The sequence below is a fragment of the Glycine soja genome, chromosome 9, assembly GCF_004193775.1.
Source record: "Glycine soja cultivar W05 chromosome 9, ASM419377v2, whole genome shotgun sequence".
In the NCBI taxonomy this organism is placed as follows: domain Eukaryota; kingdom Viridiplantae; phylum Streptophyta; class Magnoliopsida; order Fabales; family Fabaceae; genus Glycine; species Glycine soja.
Window position 1 is genome coordinate 16,174,695 of NC_041010.1, and position 26,488 is coordinate 16,201,182.

General features: G+C 33.6%; 2 protein-coding genes and 2 long non-coding RNA genes across 4 annotated transcripts; all 4 read left to right on the forward strand.

The window, feature by feature from the left end:
- The first annotated feature begins 442 nt into the window (after positions 1 to 442).
- On the forward strand, positions 443 to 5,778 carry LOC114367294. Its single transcript, XR_003657156.1, has 3 exons — positions 443 to 522; positions 2,261 to 2,396; positions 5,669 to 5,778. It is a non-coding gene; the product is annotated as an uncharacterized LOC114367294 (long non-coding RNA).
- A 5,460-nt stretch (positions 5,779 to 11,238) lies between these two features.
- Positions 11,239 to 13,941, forward strand: LOC114368214. Its single transcript, XM_028325542.1, has one exon. The coding sequence runs from the start codon at positions 11,239 to 11,241 to the stop codon at positions 13,939 to 13,941; it is 2,703 nt and encodes a 900-aa protein (XP_028181343.1).
- A 5,547-nt stretch (positions 13,942 to 19,488) lies between these two features.
- LOC114368215 lies at positions 19,489 to 21,330 on the forward strand. The gene is made up of 5 exons (XM_028325543.1): positions 19,489 to 19,503; positions 19,636 to 19,848; positions 19,942 to 20,205; positions 20,284 to 20,976; positions 21,083 to 21,330. Exons 1-4 carry the CDS (start codon positions 19,489 to 19,491, stop codon positions 20,770 to 20,772), a joined length of 981 nt encoding a protein of 326 aa, XP_028181344.1. The 3' UTR covers positions 20,773 to 20,976; positions 21,083 to 21,330.
- A 593-nt stretch (positions 21,331 to 21,923) lies between these two features.
- Positions 21,924 to 22,459, forward strand: LOC114425743. The gene is made up of 3 exons (XR_003669275.1): positions 21,924 to 21,956; positions 22,040 to 22,135; positions 22,222 to 22,459. It is a non-coding gene; the product is annotated as an uncharacterized LOC114425743 (long non-coding RNA).
- Positions 22,460 to 26,488: the final 4,029 nt, after the last annotated feature.

Here is a 26,488-nt window from a genome sequence, read left to right on the forward strand (position 1 = left end):
CTTCTGAGGTACTTGGTTTCCTTATCAAGACACAAAAACACTACCAAAAGTTGAAACAAGACTAGAGCCACTACTATAAAAATAGCATTTTACGACACGGGCACTACGACGGTTATTGGGGAACCGCCTTAAAAAGATGTGCGGTGGCTTTTTTGTAATTATTTGAACAATAATAGGATTTTACGATATTAAATCTAAGACGGTTATTAAAACCGCCTTAGAATGTTTGGGTTAATAATCCTTTCGCGCTTCCTCTTCTTTCCCCTTTCGCGCTTCCTCCTCTTGCCCTTTCGAACCCTTACACGAACCTTTTCGAACCCTTACACGAACCTCTCGCTGGACCTCTGGCTTCACCCTAGTCTCGCTTCTAAGCTGTCAGCACCTCTTCACCCTAGTCTCGCTTCCACTGCAAAGTGAACCTTTTAAAGGTTCGAAGAACCTCCCCCGCTGCCGCCGTGGAATCGTAGCCTCAGCTCCCTCGCCGCCTTTCGCCGGAGTATCACCCCAACGTCGTCGTCACTGGTGAGTTGTTCATTCTCGTTACCACTTGCCCCTAAATGTTCTTCTTACTCATAAATTAGGGAACATAAAGAGAACAGATTTTGAGTACAAAAATGAGACGAAGAAATAACAATAATAATCAATTTACTAGGATTTGCTAATTCTACCCACTTAATGGAGTGGATACAGATTTAGTATTTACCCGTGAAAAATGTTGTGCTGTGCCTTTCTGTTTTTGTTTTTTGCCTTAATAGCTTCCTCCCCTTTTTGTGATTTGAGTGTGTAAAGTTTCTGATGAAGGTAGACTCCACTTTCTCCAATAGAAAGTTAACCTAAAATCAGATGAAACAGATAGCACACAAAGATGGTTGGGGATGTTAAGGATTAAGGAAGGATAACACTATTTCAAGCCTTAATATGTAACTGTGAATGACTACAAAAGTTTTTAGATAACAGATTCATTTTAAAATTATGGCAAGCTATTTTTCTAGATCAGAGTATGGAAACCGGACATTAACCACAAATCACAATTACAAACAAATAAGAAGAAAGGTGCACAATAGTCATAATAAAGGAACACTTAATTCCAAGGATATCTTAAGAGCAGTATGAGTTCAGAGAAAGCATCTTTATATGGTTATTTAGTGAAATAAATTTGTCTTGTCTATCCATTTTAAACTTTAGAAAATGCATCAATGAATCTATGAAGTTCTGAGAAAGTATCTTTATATGGTCACATTATCTGTAAATTATAAATTTGTGTCCTCTTTTTAAGATTAAAATGCCTAGGTCTATAAATAGAGATTCTTGAGATGAGAAAAATTACCCCACTTGACCACTCATGCTGAGAGAGGGGTCATGTGAAGATGAATAAAATATTAAAGAAGCTCCTCTGCATAATATATCTCCTTCTTTTACATATATATATCTTGATACACACACACAAAAAAAACCATCACAAGAAGTAAAAGGAAGAAATAATCATGATTGAAGCTGTGCATATAGCAAACATATGATTCAAACTAACTCATTAGAACTGACCACATAGGAGTTATCCACTACTGTCATGTATGCTGCAGATGCTGCCCTTGATGTATGCTTTTCTGAGAAAAAAAATGAAGTTAAACAAAACTGTCATAATTCTGTTTCTGAATAGAACGATGTTTTTTTTTAAATGCTATCATTTGAATTTAAATTGTGAAGAATGTAACGAATAAAACTGAAGTTTCTGCAGTACTTGGTATACTTCTAACCTTTTCGTACTTCTTCATGATCATGGAAAATGCTGAGAGGTTCATAAAACTGTCACATCCATTTGTATAAATACAAAGGCACATGGCAAAATGGCTTTTAGAAATGGAAGAGCATTTGGCTTTATTAGTAATTATAAGGTCCATGAAATCTTTGTTTATTACCTGTAATCTTTGAGATGGAGGAGTTTCTGATAGAACTCAACAAACACAAGTCTCAGTTGCTCTTTAACTTTTCTCAGCTCTTCTTTGCTGAAGCTCAATTCATTATCACTGGAACCAAACCTTTTTGTGACTATGCTGTGAAGCTCTCCATAGTTATTAGAGAATGTAAAAAATTTTAATTTAAATTAATAGATAATGGATGCAATCCTTTAGTTGAATTGTTTGCATTAGACTCCATTTAATTAATTTGTATTGTCTTCCAAATATTGTGTTTCGCTTATGTTTATCTGTTTGTATTCAACATTTTGATGAGGATAATTACAAGTTCGTACACTGATATATAGGGCTTTCTTAACAACATTTTGATGAGGATGATGAAGGGAGAAGGAACCATCAGGTAGCAGAGATTGAAGTTAGAACATCTTTTTTGCTGACCACAAAAGACCATAACCATTTTCCTCTAACCATCTTAGGCCACTCGTAAGTTTGTCTCTACTCTGCATTTGATTACTAGTATTTATTGTTCTCACAAGGGACATATGTAATTAATAGTATTTTGGTTTAATTTCATTTTGATCTCTCTTTACTATGTTATATTTAATGGAACTGTTGATGTAACAGCAAAATGGTGATGTGGATGTGTAATAGAGGGTCAAGTTGTAATTTCTGTCAAATATTGAATATTAAGTTAAAAAATGAACTAAAATTACAATTAAAGAATTACTAGCTGATGTTCCATTTTTAATGGCTAATTCTGATAACTGATCAAAAGCTCCAGGCCTTATGATGAATATCCGTAAGCTCCTTAGTTGACCTTTATCCTTCTGCACCTTGTATATAGCTCCCAACCCACTCTCAAGAGAGGAGATACAACTTCTCAAAACTCTAACTGATTCCTTTTTGCTAACTATTATGTGTATATTTGACATTTGTTCTTAAGAGTTAAGATATTTAGTTCACAAGACCTTTTGTACCATTTAGGTATTTGGTATTTGGTTGGAACTTTTGTTTGTTACCCATTTTGCACTTTATTAGTATATTTGTTATATTATTAAAGTTAGTCAATTATTAACAAGTAATAACTCAAGAAAAATAAAAAAAGAAGTGCATAAGTGAACCTCATTCACCTGTATACTTAGCTCTGAAAATTTCCTGAATTTGGTTGAATTATTAGTATTTTTCACGTTTCTCTGTTAAAGAAATGCATAAGTGATCCATTAGTGGCCATATAGTTCCAGTGTCTACGTTGTTCTATGAATCCCAGCTAGTCCTTTAAGTCCCTATACCCAAGGGTTTTGTCCTATAAATTTTGATGCATTTGCACTCTCAATTTCCTTGGATGCCATTTGGTATATATAGATTTTTTTTTTTACACTTCTACGTTTAGGATAAGATTCTTTTGTAAATGGGGTAATGACACGGGCCCATGAAGTTAAAAGAAGAAGAAAAAGGCGTATGATCCTTTCAATTTAGCCATTGACACATTTTTTCAGGAAATTAATTACATTTGACACATTGTTGCTGTGATATTTTGCAAATGTATTTTTAGCTATGAAGTGGCATAATTGAGTTCTTTTGTGATTTTAATTTGAGCTTTTGTTTGATTATTGATATTGAGGAATGGAGTGCACCAAGAATTTTCCTAGCATCTTTCCTCTTTTTTCCTTTCTCTTCTAATTTCTCTTATCTTCCTTCCTGTTTCTTCGTCATTTTCTACTAATGTTACATTTTATTGTTAACTTAAAACTAACTCTTATAAAAGTATGATGGAAAAAATTACCAAAAAATATACGAAGAAAAAATAATAAAAGTATATTATACCATACTAGGGGAAAGAGGTATTCCCTACATCTTCTACATATTTTAAATAAAATAAAAGAAAAGGAAAAAAAGATTTAGAAGTTAAAAAATAAGACTAATAAAAAGTAATTAACAACATAAAAGTAGTGAGTAACTATTAAAAGAGAGTAATAAAAGTTTAAAAACTAAAACAGAATATAATTATCTAAATTTTGTGAATACCAACAAATAATATTTCATTTATTAATAGTATAGATATCACAAAACATGTTTAAAACACGTTACATATTGTATGGCTGGTAGAAATGCTGAGAAATATTAGTTTGTGTAGTAATTGACATTACACTTCCTTTTTTTTTTTTACATCTTCCTGTTGTCTATTAGAACAATTAATTTATGAAAATTTTAATGGGTTGATAATGGCTTTCTTCTTACCAGAATACATGCACGGTTGTATTTGCATTCTTAATCATTTAATGCAGTTGGATATTTTGAACTTAAATTCAAGAACATTGATTAAATTAGAATAATTTTGTGCTAATTGATTTACACGCACGATAGAAATAACAAGTTATTTTGAGTACAAAATAAGTTAATTCAACCTTGTAAAGGGGGTTTTTAGGATGATGCCTTTGTGTGTGTAGCATCAATGTGTGCATTTGTTTGTTTGCCGACTGGATTGTGGGAATAATACTGGATCATATGTCTTGGCCCATTTCCGTTTTCAGCATAGGTATGGAAACTAAATGTGTTCAATTAAATTTGTTGGCTTCACATCTTGAATAAACATGAACAAACATCCCCAGAAATATATAAAAAAAAGAACCCCAAAAAAAGATCTTGTAAAATTTGAGTTTATCGTTTATGATAAAAATGAAAAAAAAATGTTTAAAAACTTAAATAAGATATTCAAACTGCAATAAAGTAAAACCAATGGTCAGTTTAGTTAAGTTTATTTTTTTAAATTTTTTTTAATAAAATAAGTAAATTTTCAGTTTTCTAATGTACTTGCCAAAACTGTTTTTACTTAACCTCCACTACTATGACTGAGCCACAACACAGAAAGATGGCGATGCTGGGTTGGTTCTAACGAGGAAAGTTTGGATGTTAAGATTTATTGTTCATCTCACCCAGTCAATGAATTGTTAATAACAATTTCACCCCAGCGTGGTGAATTTGCAAGTCATAATTCTTTTGCATATCATCTTTGTGTTTGATGAATTGCCTCAATTGATTGAACTAGATCACAGATTAATTAATTTTACTTGTCTCTTGGTTCTGATTTCATATGCAATTACTGCAATGTTAATATTGGTTGGAGTTACATAGTATCGCTAACAATAAATACTAAATAAAAACAAAACAAATGAAGAAAGAAATTGAGAAACTAAGCACAATAAACTCAGTGTAAAAACTCCAGAGACCAGAGAAAATTAATTGTAGGTAGAAAATTAAGGCATATCACACATGTCATATACTATAATCGTATTAGTATTATACTATTATATGTCACTAACTATATGCAAGTAACACGAGGAGACCAAGAAAAACAAAAGTACGGGGTAAGGGGACACAAACTGAGAAAAAGAAATATAAGGTCTCACCTAGTATTATCCTTATAATACAATAGGAAACTTTATTGAATATTTTTAAGGTCTCACCTAGTCTAGGAACGTTCAGCTTCATTTTCTTGTTGTGCTTCACATGCTCAGGTTTTTGACAAAAACAGTGTCATCTATACATTGTTTAAATTTTTTTTAGATAAGCCTTTATTTGATACAAATTGTTTTGTTTATTTTCTTTCTTTTTCAATGTACATATAACCTGTAGTTGTGTTTCATTATTTGATCAGAAATTTTGTTTTTGTTCCTTCATTTTTAATGGAAGGCTACTAGAAAGATTCATTGTATTCAAGTAAAAAGCATAAATTTTTTACATTTTTATATATGCAGGAGAGTTCATACCCTTTAAATTCAAGATTTTACACGTTTGGACTATCAGTACCTGAGAATACTGGAGGCCTTCAGAGAACTCATTGACAATCACTGAACAAACAACTACAATAAGCACGGTTAGTTATGTTTTATGCTTCACTTTACTTCAAAAATTATATTAATAATATGATTGAAGAATGTTTTAAAAGTATTTTATAATGTCATGTGATTAAACTCTTAGATATTTCATGATTTAATTAAGTTTATGGTCGAATTGGTTATTTTCTAATGACATTTCTTGTAAAACTGATTTTTTAATAAAAATGATTTTTTATATAACGATTCTAATTCATTTTATTAAATAATTTTTTTAATAATAATTTACATGTAATTACAATTAAAACGTGTAATTATTAGTAAAAAAAAAATCTGTTTTTGTATTCTCCTGGCAGTGTCTAAAGATAAGCTCCGTCCTTTCATACCATGAGTCAACTTCTCAATCACTTGAAACAACCTAAGTGGATAACAATCTTATCATATTCTGTTTCCTTGTATTCTCTCTCTTGATTGTTGTACTTGTACCATGACTTTGACATATATAGAACATATGTTAAAGTTGAAAAGGAAACATTAAAGGAAATAATCTGAATATTATTGCTTGACATTCAAATACAATCATGAGTCTGCTACTATGCTTATATAGGCCATTGATAATCAAGAATAACTGAAAATAGGGAAATAAAGTCTCCTAATTTTCTGGTAATCAATCTCTGTTCTTAATCAATGTTAATTATATGAAACCATTCTGTCCTAAATTAATTTCATATTTACAACAGTTATCTTCATTAATTTCTCTACATAATATCATATAGCCAGTAGCTTCAATGGTTGAATTGTTCCTTCTTTTTCTTCCTATGGCTGCTGAAACTCCTTCCACCAATCCACTCATTGAGCTAGCTACAGTGTCATCCCTTCCCACCAACATGAGGGGACTTGGCCATGCATTTCATGAATTCTCTGCCTCCATTCGAGAATGTGATTCTCCCTTGTTTGCAGAAATTTTCAACAAACTTGTTAATAGAGATTTTTCTCCAACATGAGGAATGTCAGCAATAGTCCATTCCTAGACTCCAGTACTACAAACTACACTAATGGTTCTCACGCATCCTCAACTCATGGCCAAATAAACCCTCGTAGTCACAATTCCTCTACTTCTGCTGACCCTCCAAACAACAACACTCAATGGGGTAATGTCTCTCACTCAGTCCCTGCATGCCAGTATTGTGGTCGTTGTGACCACACTGCCAAAACATGTTACAAGCTGCATGGTATTGGGACCCCTCTGATCATCATCTCTACTAAGCAAATATGTCACAACATGATAACAGTTCTGATCCCAATTGGTTGCTTGATTTGTGATCTTGGAAATTTATCCGTCTCTTTTTTCAACACTCTGGCTCCACCTCTATACTTTGGCATGGTATATTTTTGGTAGCACTAGAAATCTCACTTCTCCAACTTGCAAATCAGCCTTAAATAATACATATTGTTGGTGTATCATTTTTAAGATTCCCTATCATGGAATTGGTGGATCGTACGTCTACTTCCCTATGAAAAATTATACATCACCAGAAATAACTCAAATAAGACGGTGTCTTCTTCTTTTATATATAGGCTTGTTTATTTCTTTAAGATCACAACTTGTTAAAAAGAAAATATATAGTATTAAATAAATAAAAAAAAGTAGCACAAGATTCCTTTCACGTATGGTGGTGTTTTGGTTGCCTTTATTTAACTTCAATTAACATTCATATCTGTGCCTTAAACCCAATGGGGCCACTTAAAGTTCTCTGTTGATAACTAATTAGCTTGTGATCTTTCTTATCTACTAATTAGTCCTAACCACTGGATCAGTATGTATAAATGAGGGTCTGTGTGGAGGAACAGAAAAAGGAAATAGTTTGGATAAAATAGATTTTAGGTCTCTCAATTCCTAGTCAAAATTAGTCTCAATCATTATGCTTTAAAAATGATGATTTTGACACTTGGGAGATAACAATATTTCTTAAAGTTTGATTCTCAAGTTTGTATATATGAAATAGTGTGTTGGGAGAAGTAAAGTCTTAAAATAAATTTTTATATTTTAGAGATGATTCTCTCATTCTTATGAAGGAGATATACTAGAAAAAAATGATGATTTTGATCTTTTTATTTTTTATTATGAAAATTAAGAATTAAGATACCAGGATGAGGGACAAAAGTCATTAATTATAAAAAAATACAACAATCAAGATTATTATTTTTAAAATATAAAAAAAACTAATTTTGATATATAAAGAAATCCAGGGGATATAATACACATTCTATCCAAATATTTTGTTAAACCCCAGGGGCACAATGTTTCGTCTTTCCCCAAGAGTTATAAATTGCTAATGATATTATTTGTCTTGAATTGGTTCCTGTGGCTAGCATATCTCTGCAACTTGTGCAACCATTTGGTAATGCAATTAAGAATATATAATATACTTTAAATTTACTAGGATGCATAAAAAACCCCGTGACTTGTCTGACCAAGACTTGCCAAATTTTTTTATCATGCATTACAAAAACCAGCCATTTGTTTTTATTTTTTGGATTTCTATTCTTTCCAAATGAAGGCCTAACAGATAAATTTCATGTCTAATTGCCCCTTGTTATTAGAGAAATAAGAAATTATAAGCTTTTGCTTTGACTTCTGAACATATTTTACACTCTTTGCAGGTTGCTTTTTATCTTGGAAGACCAGAGGAGTTCAAAATAACAGTGTCGCGGTAAGTAATTCCATTCTGAACTAATTCATGATGTCTGCTATATGATTATATGAGAGTATTTCAAAAGATTTATGTCTTACAATATTTACTTTAATTTTAAGTGTTTATAAATAAATATATGTTTAGAGCATTTTAAACAAGCTGGTAAAGGTCCAGTGATACACTGATCAAAATCCTCTAATTTGACAAACGGGGGCCTCTTAGTGAGAAAAGCTTGTCAGTTCTATTACATGTTGCTGGTAATTAAATTGTTTTATGCAAAATTTGACAGTGGGTCATAGATAATAAAAATCATCTAAGATCTCAATTTAAGATTTCTCGTTAAAAATACTCTAATAAACAAGATGAAGTGCTTATACTTTTTGGTGCATAATAACCACCTGACCCGCCTAATCCACGGCCCATGACAGCCTTTATTAGCATATATATTATCTCACTTTTGGTTATATATCATTGTAGTTGACTGCACCATGCTTAAACTAGTTAGAAAATATCAAAGTGATTAAATGTCATTAACTAATAACTATACTCATTTAAAGTACTAAGTTAGTTGGCATCCGCTGGCAAAGCCATTCCTGCCCCAACAACAACATTTCTTCCCACTAAACATGTCTGGTTAAGCCATACGTTAATGGTTCATAAGGATCATTAATTCATTATCTTGCATCTATAGCACTATTAATCTTTGATTCTGGTTGAGGAAAGCAACAAATTCATTAAAAAAAATTGCAAGTACAACTAAAAAGATATAGATTAATAAATAAAAAGGGTACTACTATAACCTCGTTATTTAAAAATATTGTATAAAAAATTATCTATAGCTAATTCAAAATGCATGTGGTTCAAGTGCAAGTAATCGGATTGGTAGTCATATATATCTAGACTAGATTAGATAGAAAAATAGAGGGAATAATTATAAAGCTGAGGAAGAGGAGATCCTATGGTAGTTTTGGATATTTGTTAGTAAAAAAGAAAGAAAGGAACCCCACGAATTGAAAAGTTAGTGAAGAAGGAAAGAATTGGAAACAGTGTGAAGGAGAGTTAATTTGGCGTGTATCATGTGGGTGGGAGGGCCTACAATATGCAGTGCAGCGAAGGCTTATGCATTGGATTGCATGTGACTATGTGAGTGTATAGGGAAGAGTTTCACATAAATACTTATTTAAACGTCTGCAAGAGTATTGTACTTATTTGAGTTTATCATATCACATAAATACTTATTTGAGTTTATCATATAACATAAATACTTATTTAAACGTGTGGGAGAGTATTGTACGAAAGTAACATAAGAATTGACTTCAAAGTTAAATACTTTTGGCTGAATACGTTTGTCATTTGATATAGAAGAGAGAAAGAAAATATATGTCAATTAAACAATTTATTAGTAATATTTTTTTTTGTAGCATTCCATTTTATTTTTTTTTTGGAATTGTCTGCACAATGTTTCGTCTTTCCCCAACAATTATAAATTGCTAATGATATTATTTGTCTTGAATTGGTTTGGAATGTTTAAATGTGCACCCTAAGTTTGAAATGTGATTCATTTGTGACCTCACCATAGCCTTCTGCCTCTATTATGTTGCCACCCATTACTTCCACGTCCTTCCCAGCCCTTTCTCTTTCTTGGCATGGCCAATCTACTGGGCTGTCCAAGGTTGCATCCTTACTGGAGTTTGGGTCATTGCCCATGAGTGTGGCCACCATGCATTCAGTGACTACCAGTTGCTTGATGATATTGTTGGCCTTGTCCTCCACTCCGGTCTCCTAGTCCCATGCTTGGACCTGTGAGTTCATTAATTAATGTGCATTGTGCAAAGCCTTTAATGAAGACCTTTTCAGCCTTTTTTTTAGTTATTTTATTTCTTATTTTGGAGAAATTATTCCGTAGTCATGCATGGTATAGCAGTCATCAATTTTCAAACAATCAAATTGTTATTGAATACAAAGATATTTTAACTTCTTTTCATATATAGTAATTCATATTTTGAAAGCCTTAAATCTCACTATAAGTTTCGTTCTTATTCATGCAATAATTCATATTGTGGGGCTACAATAAGGGGTTGGCTGTTCTCCACTGCTGCAACACTACTTTTACTGTGGTCTTACAAGCTTTGCTATGATGCAGGTGTTACTGTTAAGGCGTGTGGCGACTGTTAAGGATAGCAATATAGTTGATACACTTCCATTTAGCATATTGTCATCTCATTGAAAGTTGCATCCCCGACAACAAAGATTTCCTTACTATCATCGTTCAAGGTATGTATGTGATTCTCACACTTATGTGCTTAAGTATTATAGGCAATGGTTGACATGTTACTATTCTTTAGTAGTACATTGTAATTCATTGAGTGAGCCATAGTTCCCCGTTTAAGATTGAATACAACGATTAATACGGACAGTTTGGATTAATTGTTGTATTCAATCTTGAATTGTCCGTTTGGACAGTTTGGGAAGACAAATTGTTTTTACTTCATTTTGACTTATAAGTTAAGTATGTTGTGTTATTTTTGACTAAATTTCGAGCAATGCATCTTGCTTTGTTCTCTGGGTGCATACATGATAGGCGTGAATTGATGTCACCCCTTTCATGTTGTGTACTTGGAGACCAAAGCGAAATGCTGCCGAAATTTTGTCAAAATTAACATAACCGTCTTAACTTGTTTGTTTGAATGAAGTAAAAAAATTGTCTTTCCGAATGGGGTAGGGTCATACCTTTTTATGAAAAAGAGAGGTTGACATGCATATCGGTTAATGTGCGGGCTATGGCAGTACACCAAAATGGATCGAAGTTGGATGACAAGACCACGCATAAGTGACGAGTATGACAATGGAGTTGAAGATTTCTTGCAATTTGCCAAACATAATGCAGCACCCATTGCTGGACTATACTTATGTCCATGTGTTAATTGTTTGAATGGACGACGACAATCTTTGGATGACATTAGAACACATCTTATATGTGATGGTATCAGTCCAAATTATATGAAATGGATTTGGCATGGTGAATTACCACAAATGTCATCAAGCCCTCTAACTGCTCCAGTTGACGAAGAAGTTGGTGATCGTATAGAAGACATGCTACGTGATCTTGGACAAGAGGGTTTTAGGCAAGCACATTCACCTTACTATGAAAGCTTAGATACTGATTCTACGACTCCATTGTATATGGGATGCACAAAGTACACACGGTTATCAGCGGTCTTAGGTTTGGTGAATTTGAAAGCAAGATTTGGGTGGAGTGACAAAAGCTTCAATGAATTACTTTTGTTATTGAAGAATATGCTTCCTGTAGATAACACATTACCCAAGAACCATTACGAGGCAAAGAAGATATTATGCCCTGTGGGTATGGAATACCACAAAATACATGCTTGCCCTAATGATTGTATTTTGTATAGACATCAATTTGCTGAAATGCGCAGCTGCCCTACATGTGGAGCGTCACGTTACAAAGTGAAGTCTGATGAAAGCAGTGTTGATGGAAGCACATACAAAGATTGTCCATCAAAAGTGTGTTGGTATCTTCCAGTAATACCAAGGTTTAAGCGATTGTTTGCTAATGCACAAGACGCAAAAAACCTAACATGGCATGCTAATGGAAGGATTAAAGATGGATTGCTCCGTCATCCAGCTGATTCTCCTCAATGGAAGTCAATTGATGAGTTGTATCCGGAATTTGGGCAAGATCCCAGAAACCTAAGGGTTGGTCTCGCCTCCGATGGAATGAATTCTTTTGGGAACTTGAGCTGCAACCACAGTTCCTGGCCTGTTTTGCTGATGATTTACAACCTTCCTCCTTGGTTGTGCATCAAACGGAAGTACATAATGATGTGTATGATGATAGCCGGTCCCAGACAGCCAGGAAATGACATTGATGTGTATCTTGCTCCATTGATTGAAGACCTCAGGAAATTATGGGTAGAAGGGGTTGATGTGTATGACAGGAATGCTCAGGAGACATTCAGGTTGCATGTAATGATTTTTTGCACCATTAACGACTTTCCGGCATATGGGAATTTGAGTGGATATAGCGTCAAAGGCCACCACGCATGTCCTATATGTGAGAAAGACACAAGTTACCTCCAATTAAAGCATGGGAAGAAGACAGTGTATACAAGACATCGAAGATTTTTAAAAGCTTTTCACCCATACAGGCGAATGAAGAAGGCATTTAATGGCACATCTGAGTTTGACAGTGCACCGATTCCTTTGTCAGGTCATGAAGTTTTTGATCGGGTGAAGAACATCGTCACTATATATGGGAAGACACAAAAAAAGGATGGGTCCCACAACCAGCTTTGGAAGAAAAAGTCTATATTTTTTGATCTGCCTTACTGGTGTCATTTAGATGTGAGACATTGTTTAGATGTTATGCATGTTGAGAAAAATGTATGTGATAGTCTAGTTGGGACACTGCTAAACATTAAAGGCAAGACAAAAGATGGTTTGAAATGCCGTCAAGATTTAGTAGAGATGGGCATACGACAACAGTTACACCCAGTTTCAAAAGGTGTTCGAACTTATTTGCCGCCCGCATCTCATACAATGTCAAAGACTGAGAAAAAAAGCTTTTTTCATTGTCTGAAAAATGTCAAAGTCCCACAAGGATACTCTTCAAATATAAAGAGCCTTGTATCTATGAGTGATTTGAAATTGGTTGGCTTGAAGTCTCATGATTGTCACGTTTTAATGCAACAATTATTGCCTATAGCCATCCGGGGTATATTGCCTGACAAAGTAAGGGTTGCAATAACTAGATTGTGTTTTTTCTTCAATGCCATCTGCAGCAAAGTAATCGACCCAAAACAGTTGGATGATTTGGAAAATGAGGCTTCCATTATCATTTGTCAATTGGAGATGTATTTTCCACCTGCATTTTTTGACATAATGGTTCACTTGGTTGTTCATCTAGTTCGAGAAATACGGTTGTGCGGGCCCGTTTATCTGCGTTGGATGTATCCGGTTGAGCGGTACATGAAGGTATTGAAAGGTTATACGAAAAATCAATATCGCCCAGAAGCAAGCATTGTTGAAAGGTATGTGGCTGAAGAAGCCATTGAGTTTTGTTCTGAGTACATTGAAAATGGTTCACCTGTTGGTCTTCCTGAAAGCCGTCACGAGTCCACCCGACAAGGCAGGGGTACACGAGGATTCAATGTTGTAACCATGGATCGGGAACAGGTCTCACAAGCGCATTTATATGTACTAAACAACACTGCTGAAGTTATACCATACTTAGATGCTCACAAGGAATATGTTGCAGCTTGTCACCCAAACATGAATATGATGCGCGTGTTGCAGGAGCACAATAGGAGTTTCATTAATTGGTTTAGAAAAACAATTTTTGGAATTAACACTGCTTCTAAGACATTAACAATGTTAGCTGTTGGGCCTAATCTTAATGTCCTTACTTGGAAGGGGTATGATATTAACAATTATTCATTTTACACAAAATCGCAGGATGATCACAGTGTTGTATAAAACAGTGGAGTCACCATTGATGCTCATTCGGACCACTTTAGTAGTGCAGTGGATAACCATCCTATTCGAGCGTCCATGCCTTATTATGGACAAATCAAGGAAATTTGGGAGCTTGATTATGGTGAATTTAGAGTGCCTGTTTTCAAGTGCCAATGGGTTAATGGAAATGCAGGTGTCCGACAAGACAAAATGGGGTTTACTTTGGTTGACCTTCAAAGGATTGGTTATAAGGACGAGCCATTCATCTTGGCAGCACAAGCAAGACAGGTGTTCTATGTTGAAGATCCCAACGACTCAAGATGGTCAGTTGTTCTTCAGGGGAAAACAATTGGTATCTCTCCCGATATTGATGCTTCAACCCTTGATGTTAACGACATGTCGACCTTCTCCACAGAAATGCCTCCCGTAAATGATGAAAATGAGGAGGATGATGTATATGCAAATCGTATCGATCATGACGAAGGTTTATGGGAAAATACATCTACTTGAATGCGGTATATAACACCATTTTGTTTACCTTATCCATTGTCATTTTAAATTTCTTATTATTTGTATTTCATTATTATTTGATACGTTTATGTTGTGGTAATTTAGTTGGCTTAATTTATTTCCGTATTTCTATGCAGGCATGGCAACACTCCCGAGGTCCCCTCCACGACCAGATTCTCCTACGGAAACCACAAAAAAGAAGACTAGACAAACTACCAGGATGCGAAGGTTGACTGCCAAAAGCTTAGATCAACCACGACCAACTGTCCACGTCAACCCTTCTACTGGTAGAGGATCTGGCCCTCATAAAGAAAAATTTCATAGTTACCTGGGGGTAGTGGCACGGGAGAAAATTCCTATCGTTCATACAACTTGGAAGGATGTCCCAGAAACTCTAAAAGTTCTTGTATGGGATGACATTTTGGTAAGTACGCTAAACTGGTAACTAGATATTTATTATTAGAGTAACTTATTCAGCAATATTTAGAAGTAACATGTAACTAGATATTTTGAACTCTTCTCTTAATTAATATGATTATAGAAAAGTGATGTAATTGAGTCTATGCAATTCGAGGCACCCAACTTCATTGATATGTGAAAATGAGAACGAATTAGATTTGCACATGGAGAGGAATTACTTTTTTTAAAATGCATATCAACATTATGATCATATAGTGTTAATTATGATACAAAAATGAGAACGAGTCTCCCCTCCTGTGACAATATAGGATTATCTACCCACTGTGGAAAATTCATTATATAGTTTATATACTTCAAGCTATGTATACACGAGTTTAAGAGATTATTATTCTTTAAAGACAAGTAATTTTATATGAATTCAATTTTGGGTGGGCATTTCATATGAACTAGCAATAGGCATTACACATCTGTGTGAAAAAGAGTTGTCTCTTAGCTGGTACTTAGTACTCATAGCTTTTATTAGCAAGGATAGATAGTCATAAAGGGGAATTCTGGCATGGACATTTCACCTTAGCATTTTAGAAAGGGCCCCAAGTAAGGTATGCACATGACACACACGTTAGAAAAGACTTGGTCTGTTACGGCGAGTTAAGTGAAACTATATTTGTGGTTGTTGAATCTGTTGTGGCATATTCATCTTCATCTAGGATAAGTGTCCAAACCCTTTTCCTTGGATGGCTAATCTAGCTACCAATCTTAGGTCTGGAGAGGTTTGATGTAGTTAGAATTAGAGAGTCAATTACATTAAGAGGTCATCACCATGAGTCTATGCAATTTGAGGAACTGGTCAAGATTCATTAAGAGGTCATCACCATGAGTCAAGTATTTATTCAATTTTATTTATGCCAAAATGGGTGGGGGGAGGGGGGTAAGAACAAGCAACAAGTATTTATTGAATTTCATTTATGTGAAAATGAGGGGAAAAAACTAACCATCAATGAACATAAATAGGTAAGCTCTGTACAACAAAAATTATAAAATCTGTATCAATGATAAGTTTGGACAGTGAAACACTACTTAAGACTCAAAGTAAACTAGGTTATTATAGTATGTAATACAATAATGGTTATCAAACATGAGACACAAAAGTGAAACGGAATAAAACATAGGTCTAGAGTACATTATTCACACTAAGATTTTTAAAATTGCACAAGACCTTTCTTTCTCCAATAATCAAACATAGGTTAAGATTCTTAAAATTGATTGTCAAAATACATCACAAAAAACTATGATTCCATTACAACTTATAATAGAGCTCAATGCAAGTGCTAGAATACAAGTGATGAATCAAAGTACATCACCAAAAAAATTAGGAAACAAAATGAATCTGGAAAATTTTTCTCCCCTCCAAACAATAATACAAGTGCTAGACTTGGTTGCATTTGTTTTTTTCCTTTTGATGAATAAACTATGATTCCATTACAAATTATAATAGAGCTCAATGCAAGTGAGCATACATAATAGGGGACACTGAACATACAAACAAACCTAATCTACTGTCAATAAAATCATTGACAACTTCTAACTAAGAAGAAAGAGACTATAACATATTGAGTCGAAAACATTAAGTTTAACAGTGCAGATATTGGGATGAGGCAAACACTTTTTAAACATCAGGGTAAAAACTCTATGAGATTAAATTACCAGCGGTCACGTAAATCAATTTCTGATCCTGATGAATCTTCACCATTGGCTTCCAGCATTTCACGCAACTCTGTTGTTGTACCGTGCTTTTTGAGATCATCCTTCAAATCCCAGAGTTCTTTGCTCTGGGTCTCCATTTTCTTCTCCAGATCACATGCTTCCCCTGATTTCACTAACATTGCGCTGCCCACAGACACATCTCCCTTGGCCTTAGCAACTTTTGATTGCCGCTCACTATCAACATCCTTCCCCCGTTTTTTCCCCGGATGGAAGTTTGTTGTTGTGTGGATTCTTTACCCTCCTCAGTCTCAATTTTTGTATCACTACCACCTGAAAAGAATGCAGTGAGCAAGAAATCAATTCTTAAAACTACATTGAAAATAAAGAGATTCAAACAACCACAATGGCAATAAAAACCAGACTTTTTTAAAAATATCAATCACCCTTTTTAGCGAAGTCACTAACAGCTGATTGATCAGAAGATGAGAGATTGTTGTGTTGGATGCCAAAGAGTTTCCTAGTATTTATTACAACATTGACAGTCAGGCATATATAAGCAGGAAAAACAGAAGATAAATAGTCATAATGCTACCAAAATTACACCAAATATATACCTCCACTTCCAAAGAAACCAGGCTTCGTCGGAGTGTTTGTTAGTGGTATACATGGCCTAACAAGAGAGTTCCAAACAGATTAGACCAAAAGCAGGCATAAAAAATTATTTATTAGCAGAGTATAGACAAGGAAAGTACAGCATGAAGGACAATCATAGCGTAGGAAGCAATGATTGCAGACCTGCATCTTATCCATTCTAGAACGCACCATACTTCTAATCACCAAATTCCAAAGGAAACAGGGCTCCAAGGGATACCACCAATGTAACCATTAGGCCACTATAGGAATGTTTTCAGACACCAAATTCTCAAGACCCAGATCATTCTATAAGTTGATTAACATAATGTTGACTTTGAGTGAGTAAGTCTAATGAGTCAGACAGTCAGACTAACTTAACTTGACAACTTGTACATACTTAAACAATAGAAATAATTCCTTTTGTGTTGATTTTTTTATTTTTAAAAATGAGTATCTGAAAGACATTTTAGGATTTGACTAATGTGAAATGAATCAAAGTCGAATAGATCAACTTAACAAAGTAAATTAAGATTTGTTACTGTATTCTTTTCATATACAAGAGTCAAATATGAAATTTTTAGCTAATTTTCTTATATTAAATCAGCATGGTTAATTAGCAAAATTTATATTGTAGTTTTTTTTAACTATCAAAACAAAGAAAATTGTCATGTTTTTATTATGGTAAAAAAATTTAATCTTTAGATATAGTTAAATCTAGGTTTAGCATTTCAAATTTTTTTAGTTATTTTAGTTTTTGTAAAATTTAAAACTTTTGAAAATAACCTCTTTTTATCACTTATTGCTACGTGATATTTATTTAAATATATCACTTCAACATAGTTGCAATCTTGCAGACATAATTTATCTAACTACATGCCACTTCACTACAAAATTTAATTATATTTAAAAAAACTATATAAAAATACATGCTTAAGCCTTTTTTGGGTTCATCATGTTTAAGCCTTTTATTACTAAGGAATATATATTAAAATTCTCTGCAAAGGATAATAATTAATAATATTTATAAATGATTAATTACTTAAGAATAATTAACAAAAAATGAATGCTATATTATTGCTTGTGTCAAATTCTGTTAAAAATAAACAATAATAAAAAAGACCATCAATTAAATAGTTTTTATTTTATAATTAATATAAAATTTTGTAAATAAGGAATTAAAAAATTTTATTTTATATTAATATAACATAATTTATATGAAAGGAGAACTTTTTAAATCTAATAGTGATCAGTTTTGTATAAAATTATTAAATATTGTAGTAGTTGGTGTAAGTGTAACTCTCCCCATATGTGTATATCATTTGACCTTATCACTAACTAGGTAGTTAGGTGAGTTCCTTTATTTAGAACTTCATCACGCTGCACCATCCAAATACGTTTTACCCTCCTCTTTCTTAACAACCTTATTAAATAAATATGGCTACACAGAAATGAAGCATTTTTCACCCATTGACATTTTCTCTAGTTCTAATGAAAATGAATTTTATCTTTAAAACAGTGAAAATGAATTTGATCTAATTACTATAAGTTCAAAAATATATAAAGATTAAAAAGAAGAAGAAGGAATAAAGAAATACATATAAATATGAAGGTTCCTGATGGTCACAGGCAAGGACTTGTATGTACCAAATATACTAGACTCTGGACAATTTGACTTGTTGCTAGAATAATGGAAACAGGTTGCAAAAGTGTATTTCCCAAATGCTATATGGTTGGTTTACACGTTTCCATGTAAAGTCCAAGTGTAGGAAAGATGCTGGAAACTTGAGGGAAACAACAAAAGCCACCATCCAATCTTATAGATATTATTTAGTATTGAGGAGATTTATTAGAGTGGTGAATTATATGTTGGGTCATAGTGCTAGTGAAGTGCGACAAATCATATAGCAATAAAATTCCCCAGTAAAGGAGCTATCGTTAAGACACATGAACGGATCATTCTATTGAGGAGATTTATTAGAGTGGTGAATTATATGTTTTCAGACACCAAATTCTCAAGACCCAGATCATTCTATAGGAATGTTTTCATATAGCAATCCTCACTTAAGTTATTACTTACTTTCTATGTATCCAAAACAAAATGCATGTGATTATTATTTTATTGAAAGGCTTAATTATGTTTATAGTCTTTAAAATTTAGGGTGAATCCAATTCTGGTTCTGAAATTTTAAAAGAAAAAATATGTTAATCTCGCATATGACTGTGCATTGTATTAAGGCCATCTCATACTATGACTGTGCATTGTATTAGGGAAAAATGCTTCCATATATGTAGTTTTTAGTAATGTACAGCAGTAAGGTACACTAGACTGTTTTGTCAACTTTTTATAAGCAGCTTGCAAACTTCTAGTGACTGGTATATATATTATTTAATTGCGGTGGAAATGTGGTCTATGCAGTAACAAATTTAATTGTCTATTTATTATTTTAGGCCAAATTTGACATACCTGAAGGTTTAACTGCGAAGAAGAAGGTTATGTCCACCGTTGGGACCAGATGGAGGCAATTTAAGTCCTCCCTGACGACCAGATATGTATATGCTGAGAATGACGATGAACAAAACAAGGATCCATCTGCTAAGTATGGTATTGATCGAAATACATGGGAAGAATTTGCAAAGACTCGACAGACCCCTACTTGGAAGGTTTAAATTTCAATCTTTTTACAGAACATTTTAGTTACGTATTTTAGTTGTTAATGTCAAACATGTTTGAGTTGTATTTGAAAATGCTGACAGGGAATACGCAAAAAAGCACAGGAAATTCAAAAATTCAATGAATCTCCCCATGTACTCTCTCGTGGAGGCTACGATGTGCTTGAAAAAAAATTAATGGCCGAGAAAACAAAGTCAAGACTGAATGAAGGTGACAATAGTCAAAATGCAGATATGGTCGTCGACCCTCCATCCCCTATTGCGAGACATGAGAAGTGGAAAAAGGCTAGGACAAACAAATTTGGACAAATGACATCTGCAGCAGCTCAAGAAATCGCAGACAAAATTGTAAGTTTAATATATGCCACAATTATAAATTGTAATTTGTAACCATAACCACAAGTTAATTTGTTGTCAATGTCATAGGATGAATTACAAGAACAAGCTAAACAGGGAGCTTTTGTCCCACATGGTCGTCAAGACATCCTAAACACTGCCATTGGTCGTCCAGAGCATCCTGGATGTGTTCGTGTCGGTGGACATGGTGTGACCATAACCAGCTACTTTGGACATGCTTCCTGTGGGTCCCACAGTTCTTCGCCTGCGATCACCGCCGAAAGATTGGTTGAAATCATGCAAAGTATAAAGCAAGAGGTGAAGAAAGAGGTAGAAGACGAGAACAAAGACCGTATGGACAAGATGAAAATGGAGTTGGATGCGATCAAGAGTGAATTATCCCAAATTCATACGCAACAGTCAGCTCCCCCAAGACCGTCTAACCCTGACATATTTGTTGCACGTGTTAGCACGAAAGAGAGTTGTGCTGAAGCTGCTAATAATGTTGTTGGTAACGAGCGGTCTACATTTGATACATGTAGTATGGGCTTCTACATTGTTTGTGGTGACAGTACATAGCTGGTGGCAGGGGGAAAGGTCTTTGGAGTAGGTGGCACGATACACACTGTTGCTTATGGAGATGATGTAGTAAGGGTGTGTGTTGACACTGTATACGATGCTGAAGCCATTGTCCCGTTACCCACTTCAGAGATTCAGTATGTCAGGGACGCCGTGAACTCATTCATTGGATGGCCCAGACATCTAGTGAAACCTTTATCTTATGTAAGTAATATAATAATCCCCCTGCCAAATTGTCATTTGAATACACACTTGTAATTTTTGTTAAGTTGTTGATTAAATTTAATACTTATTTTCTTGTACCACTTAGGATTCTGACCTTAATGTGCGGAAGCCAGTTGAACATAGTAGTGATGCAAAGCTTGCAGGTGAATCCGATCCATTGGGAGAGTTGATGAAGATATTGTTTTATGTGTACCAGAATCCAGTGGAAGTGCCGTGGGAGGCTCACCAATTTGGACTTCCTGAGATTGGGGCAAAATTTTACATCACACATGCAGATCTAGCAGAAATAATATCAGGTGACAAGTGTTTAAATATAGCGATACTACAATTGTGGACCATGTAAGTCATTTTCCTGCAACCTTTATGTTTCATTACCTGATAACCATTATTTTTAAATCTAAAACATTTAAAATAATCATGACTTGTCTTCCAAATAGATTTATGAATGAGTGCGGTAGAAGCAAAGCTGATCAGTCACTATATGGCTTGCTGGAGCCTCAATCTATACAAAATGCTAAGGAAAGACGTCAACAATGCCAACAATACATTGAAACATGGGTCAAGGAATCACAAAGGCAGTTGTATTTAGGAGCTTACTTGCATCAGTAAGTTCAATTGTTCTTCGAATTTAAGTTTTTTATGTTGTTGTACAATTCTGTTATTATAATTGTCCAATTCAGGGCACATTGGCAACTATTTGTTCTCCACCCAACGGAAAACACGGTCGTTTGGTTTTGTTCTCTGAGGAAGAAGCCTGATATTAACATCAAAGGCGCAATTAATAGGTTCTATTCAAATATACAAATCATGGCATCCTTTAGTTGGTAATTGTTGTTACATATACAGCAAAAATAGTTGTCATATATATGCTATTTTTTTTAACTAGTGCAATAAAGATAATAACCAGTTCTTTTGAAGGCATGTGTAATCAAGGTGCACCTCGGTGGGTTGAACCCAAGGTAATCAGTAGTTGTTTGTAATGAACCGTTTGTACATCTTTAAGTGTTGAATGTTAAGTAACCATTAAAAATGTTATATGTAGACTAATGTGCAAAGTGGAGGGTTTGAGTGCGGATATTATGTCATGCACTGGATGTGGTGCATCGTGACTGCCGGTTTGAAGGATGACTGGCACAAGGTAAACATAATGCATGGAGTTACAATTGTAACTTTTGTTAATATTTGTTAAGTTACTAATAATTTTATCTAATGTTAATTTTGTAGTGGTTTTCTGATGGCTCATCGTTAGACGTGGAGGCCATCACAACAGTTCGACAGAAATGGGCAACTTACTTTTTATCTTTTAGGAAAAGCAGTTGCTAAATTTGATTTGTATTATGTACAAGTGCATTTTTCCTGTGGTTTCATCAAAGAATTAGAACAATTATGGCTACAACTTTGTATGTTGGATACATTAGAGGATCATTAATTCAAAAAAGGATATTCAATTTGCATGGACTTATATATGTAGGATGCATGTCATTTGATGCTATTGTTCAGATTTCATTTGATGTTATTATTTAATTTGCATGGTCTGATTTAATTTATAGGTACCAGAGATCAATGTAAAAAAAATGCATCAATAAAACGAAGAAAATAAAAAAAAAAACTTAGACATACAAAGACGGTTTCCGAAAACGTCATAAAATGACAACATAATATAGACCTACAAAGACGGTTCCCATAACCGTCGTAAATTTGCATAACATACAAAGACGTTTCCCATAAAATGTCTTAGTATGCAGTCTTGACATGCCATCTAAGACGGTCATAAAAACCGTCTTAAATTGGTATAACATACAAAGACGGTTTTAAAAACCGTCTTAAAATGTAAATTATGATTATTATAATTAAGACGGTTTTTCAATAACCGTCGTAGACGATTCGCACAAATTAAGACGGTCATTGTAACTGTTTTCATATCGCAAATTTATCTGTAAACTTTAAGACGGTTATGGAAGAAACGTTGTAATATTTAGCACATACTAAGACGGTTATGTTTGACCGTCGTAGTATTCAAAACTTACAAAGACGGTTTCCATAACCGTCGTAAAATAGCTTATACATTTTACGACGTTGGCATTAATGACGGTTGAAAACCGTCGTGACATGACCATAAAAACCGACTTAAAATCCAATTTTTCTAGTAGTGAGCAACAAGCGTCATTCCAAAGTTGCAAGGGCAATCCAAAGCATCTTAACCATACAAGTCATGATCCCCATTCTTTCGACGCATTCCTGGCTTAATCTAACGTAGTAGTTAACCATTTGTCCTCCCTTTCTAAAATGTCATTTAAGTTATCATCTTCCTCCCCAAATAAAAGCACTGCATTATCCCCAAGATACTTGACTGAAATACTTGTGTAACCCTTATACAGGAAAGCTTCTTGAATATCATGAACCTTTAAGAGCCATATATCCTATCATGCATCTCCTTAGCTAGCTGGCATACGTCTCCTCCACACAAAACTATCTACCACGCCATGAGTCTTTCTCTCGATCCAGTTCCGGCTTCTCACGATCCAACTTTGGCTTCTCCGACTTCCTTTTCCACACCTGCTTATTTCTTGCATATTGATTCCTTATCGCTTGTGCATATATATGACACCCCTAGTCTTACTATTGCTTCTCCTGCCCCATAGTGACCTCCCTCTTGTTTCCCCCCAAAAATAGATGGGTTTATGTTGTGCATTATAAGCTGTGCAAGTTCTGGTTTGAAGGTCTTTGGCAACCTTTACCACCAACTTATCCCCTTTCAAATATCTAGGCAGGTTGACGAAAAGTTTTTTGTTACCTAACCAGATATTGTCAAGTTGCGATTCAAGAAGTCGAGTTTTTCACACCATGAAATGAAACAAAACCCAAGCGAGTCCCCCATTTGTTTCTTTTCTTTGATATGAACAAGTCAACCGTCTTTCCCCATCTCACGAACACCTTCCACATATCCTACTCCTTATACTCAGCCGGTATGTTGGAAAAGTAATAAGCGTAAAATCTCCATTGAACTTGTACACCCCTTTACCTCCATCACGACAAACACTCCTTTCCCACTCAAGCCTTCCCTCCCAGTTTCTCTCTCTCTCACCCATCCCAGTTCCTCTTGGCTTGCTTGGATGAATATGATTAGGACAATTACCTATGAAACTTAATTTGAAGACTCATTCCATAGGAGACCTCTTCTAAACAATCACTATGACTAATGACCGCACAACTTTCATCCTATGGACAATCCCAAGCATCACTAATATAGTAATATGTATTAGTAATAAAGTGTCATTTATAATATACTATGGGCACCTAGTATTAATTTCAAACATTCATTTGATACTCTTTATTTTCAGTCTACATCCACCATTTTATTGTACTATATATCTATTATATTTACACTTCTTTCTCTATGATCTCAATCTCTCTGTTATAAGATGTCCAATAATATGTGGTGTTCATGCATTCTATATATGTTATCAGCAACACATGCATGGCTGGCAAATTCACACAGCGAAGAACCATCTAAGTTACGTAAGAATCCCCAACAGCATTAAGAGATACAAATCTTATTGGACAGAGTGGTAGGATGGTCACCACAAGATTTGATGAAGTCTAAAACAAACCATAGGCTGAAGAATGGATCACTTAATTGAGTTAACATCCATCAATTGCCCTCGATGCAATGTTTATTACGGGCTAATTAAGAAGTAAGAACCAATAATTCTTGATTGTTATATGTTCGTCTTAATTCACTCCCAAAAAATAAGAGTGGATTTTTTTATAAAAAAAAAATCTGTTTTTTTAGTTTATAACTTGAAAATTCCGAAATGATAAATGGAACACTTAAATCAATAAATAATCAAATGATTTAATTGTAAAACCCACAGATAAACGTGATGAGATATAAGTGGTTAATGTACTAAAGTTAACTGAATCGTTTCTGAGTTTGATTCTTGATGAAAATAATTATTCATCAGATTTTACTTACCTTCCAGATAAATTATGTATTGGTCGTGATCCTTTTTCCCTGATGAATTGGAGGGTTATAACAAAACAAAAAAATCATACATAAAAAATTATTTTAAAAAATATTATGTGAAAATTGTTTCTTCCAACAAAATATATCGTGCATAAAAGTATTACTTTCAAAAAACAAGTATTACTTTTAAATTTTTATACAAAACTATTCTACGATGCAATAAATTATGATAATCCGGTTCCAATTATGTGTTAGAAATATTACTAAAATTAGTGTCTTTTTTTTTAAAAGACTGAAATTAGTGTCTTTTTTCTGTAAAGACTAAAATTAGTGTCTAACTTACATTTGCTTCAATTTATTTCAAATAATAATAATCATTTTTTTTGTTAACTTCTTTAAAAAATTATTAAAAAAAGTGATTATGTCTTTAAATTTAGAAGTTTCTAATGCACTTAATGTTTTAAAGTTACTTTTAACGTTACTTTATCACTAGTGTCGTTCATCTTACATGTAATTAATTTTTATGAAGAAAAATAAAACTAGTGAATTATGTTTAGGAATGAAAACATGTCACACAACCATTAAGGGCTTATTACTTGATGTATTTAAAGTCTAACTTAATTTGATTTATTTACTAAAAATGTTAAACTTAGACTTTTAAAAAGGTTTATTTAGTTAAATAGGTTAGGCTTAGACTCATAAAAAAGCCCATTAGGCCAACCTATATACATATTACACTTATATATTTAACATCTTAATAAATTAGTAATCTCATATCATAAATAAAATAATTTTCTGAAATAAAAAACATTATTATTAAAATAAATTAACATAAATCCTAACTTCAAGTTCATGAATCATAATTGTGTAATATTTAAGGGTGATAATGTCTTGCATGCTAATTTTTTTATTCCTGTTTATTACGTTTTGGGGGAAAATGTACAGTTTTTTCTTTCTTTTTAATCTTGACATAAACATATTAATAGATAAAATTATCAAAATACTAAAAAGCAAAATAGCATTTACGCACTATCCAATTGGAAAATGTGATCCATGGATCAAATATGTCGGTATGCTATGTAGTTGACTGTCATTTTTTATTTGGCTTTATTGTGCAGAGAAATGAATACAATGACGTTGTTGAAAAACTAATATGAATTGTATGTTTCACTTTTAGAAAAAATAAATATAAAATTTAGATTTGAATATAAAATAGGTTTTTAAATAAGTTAACAGGACAAACCAAGCATTTTAAAAAAAGGTTAAGTTAAGCAAAAATAATAAGTCTTTGATGGATAATAGGTCAAGCTTAGACTCTAGTTTTGTAAAACACGTCGCGCCTATTTATCAAAGTCTAACCTAACATATTCTCATCCCTAGCTATGTTAGAATTACGTGGGGGCTTAAAGAAAAGAGATAAACATAAAATTTCAATTAACTTTTTTACTTAAAAAAAAAAAAAGCTATTCACAAAAGAAAAAGCAAAGAATACAACAGAATTGTTATGAATAATCTTTTGTGGAT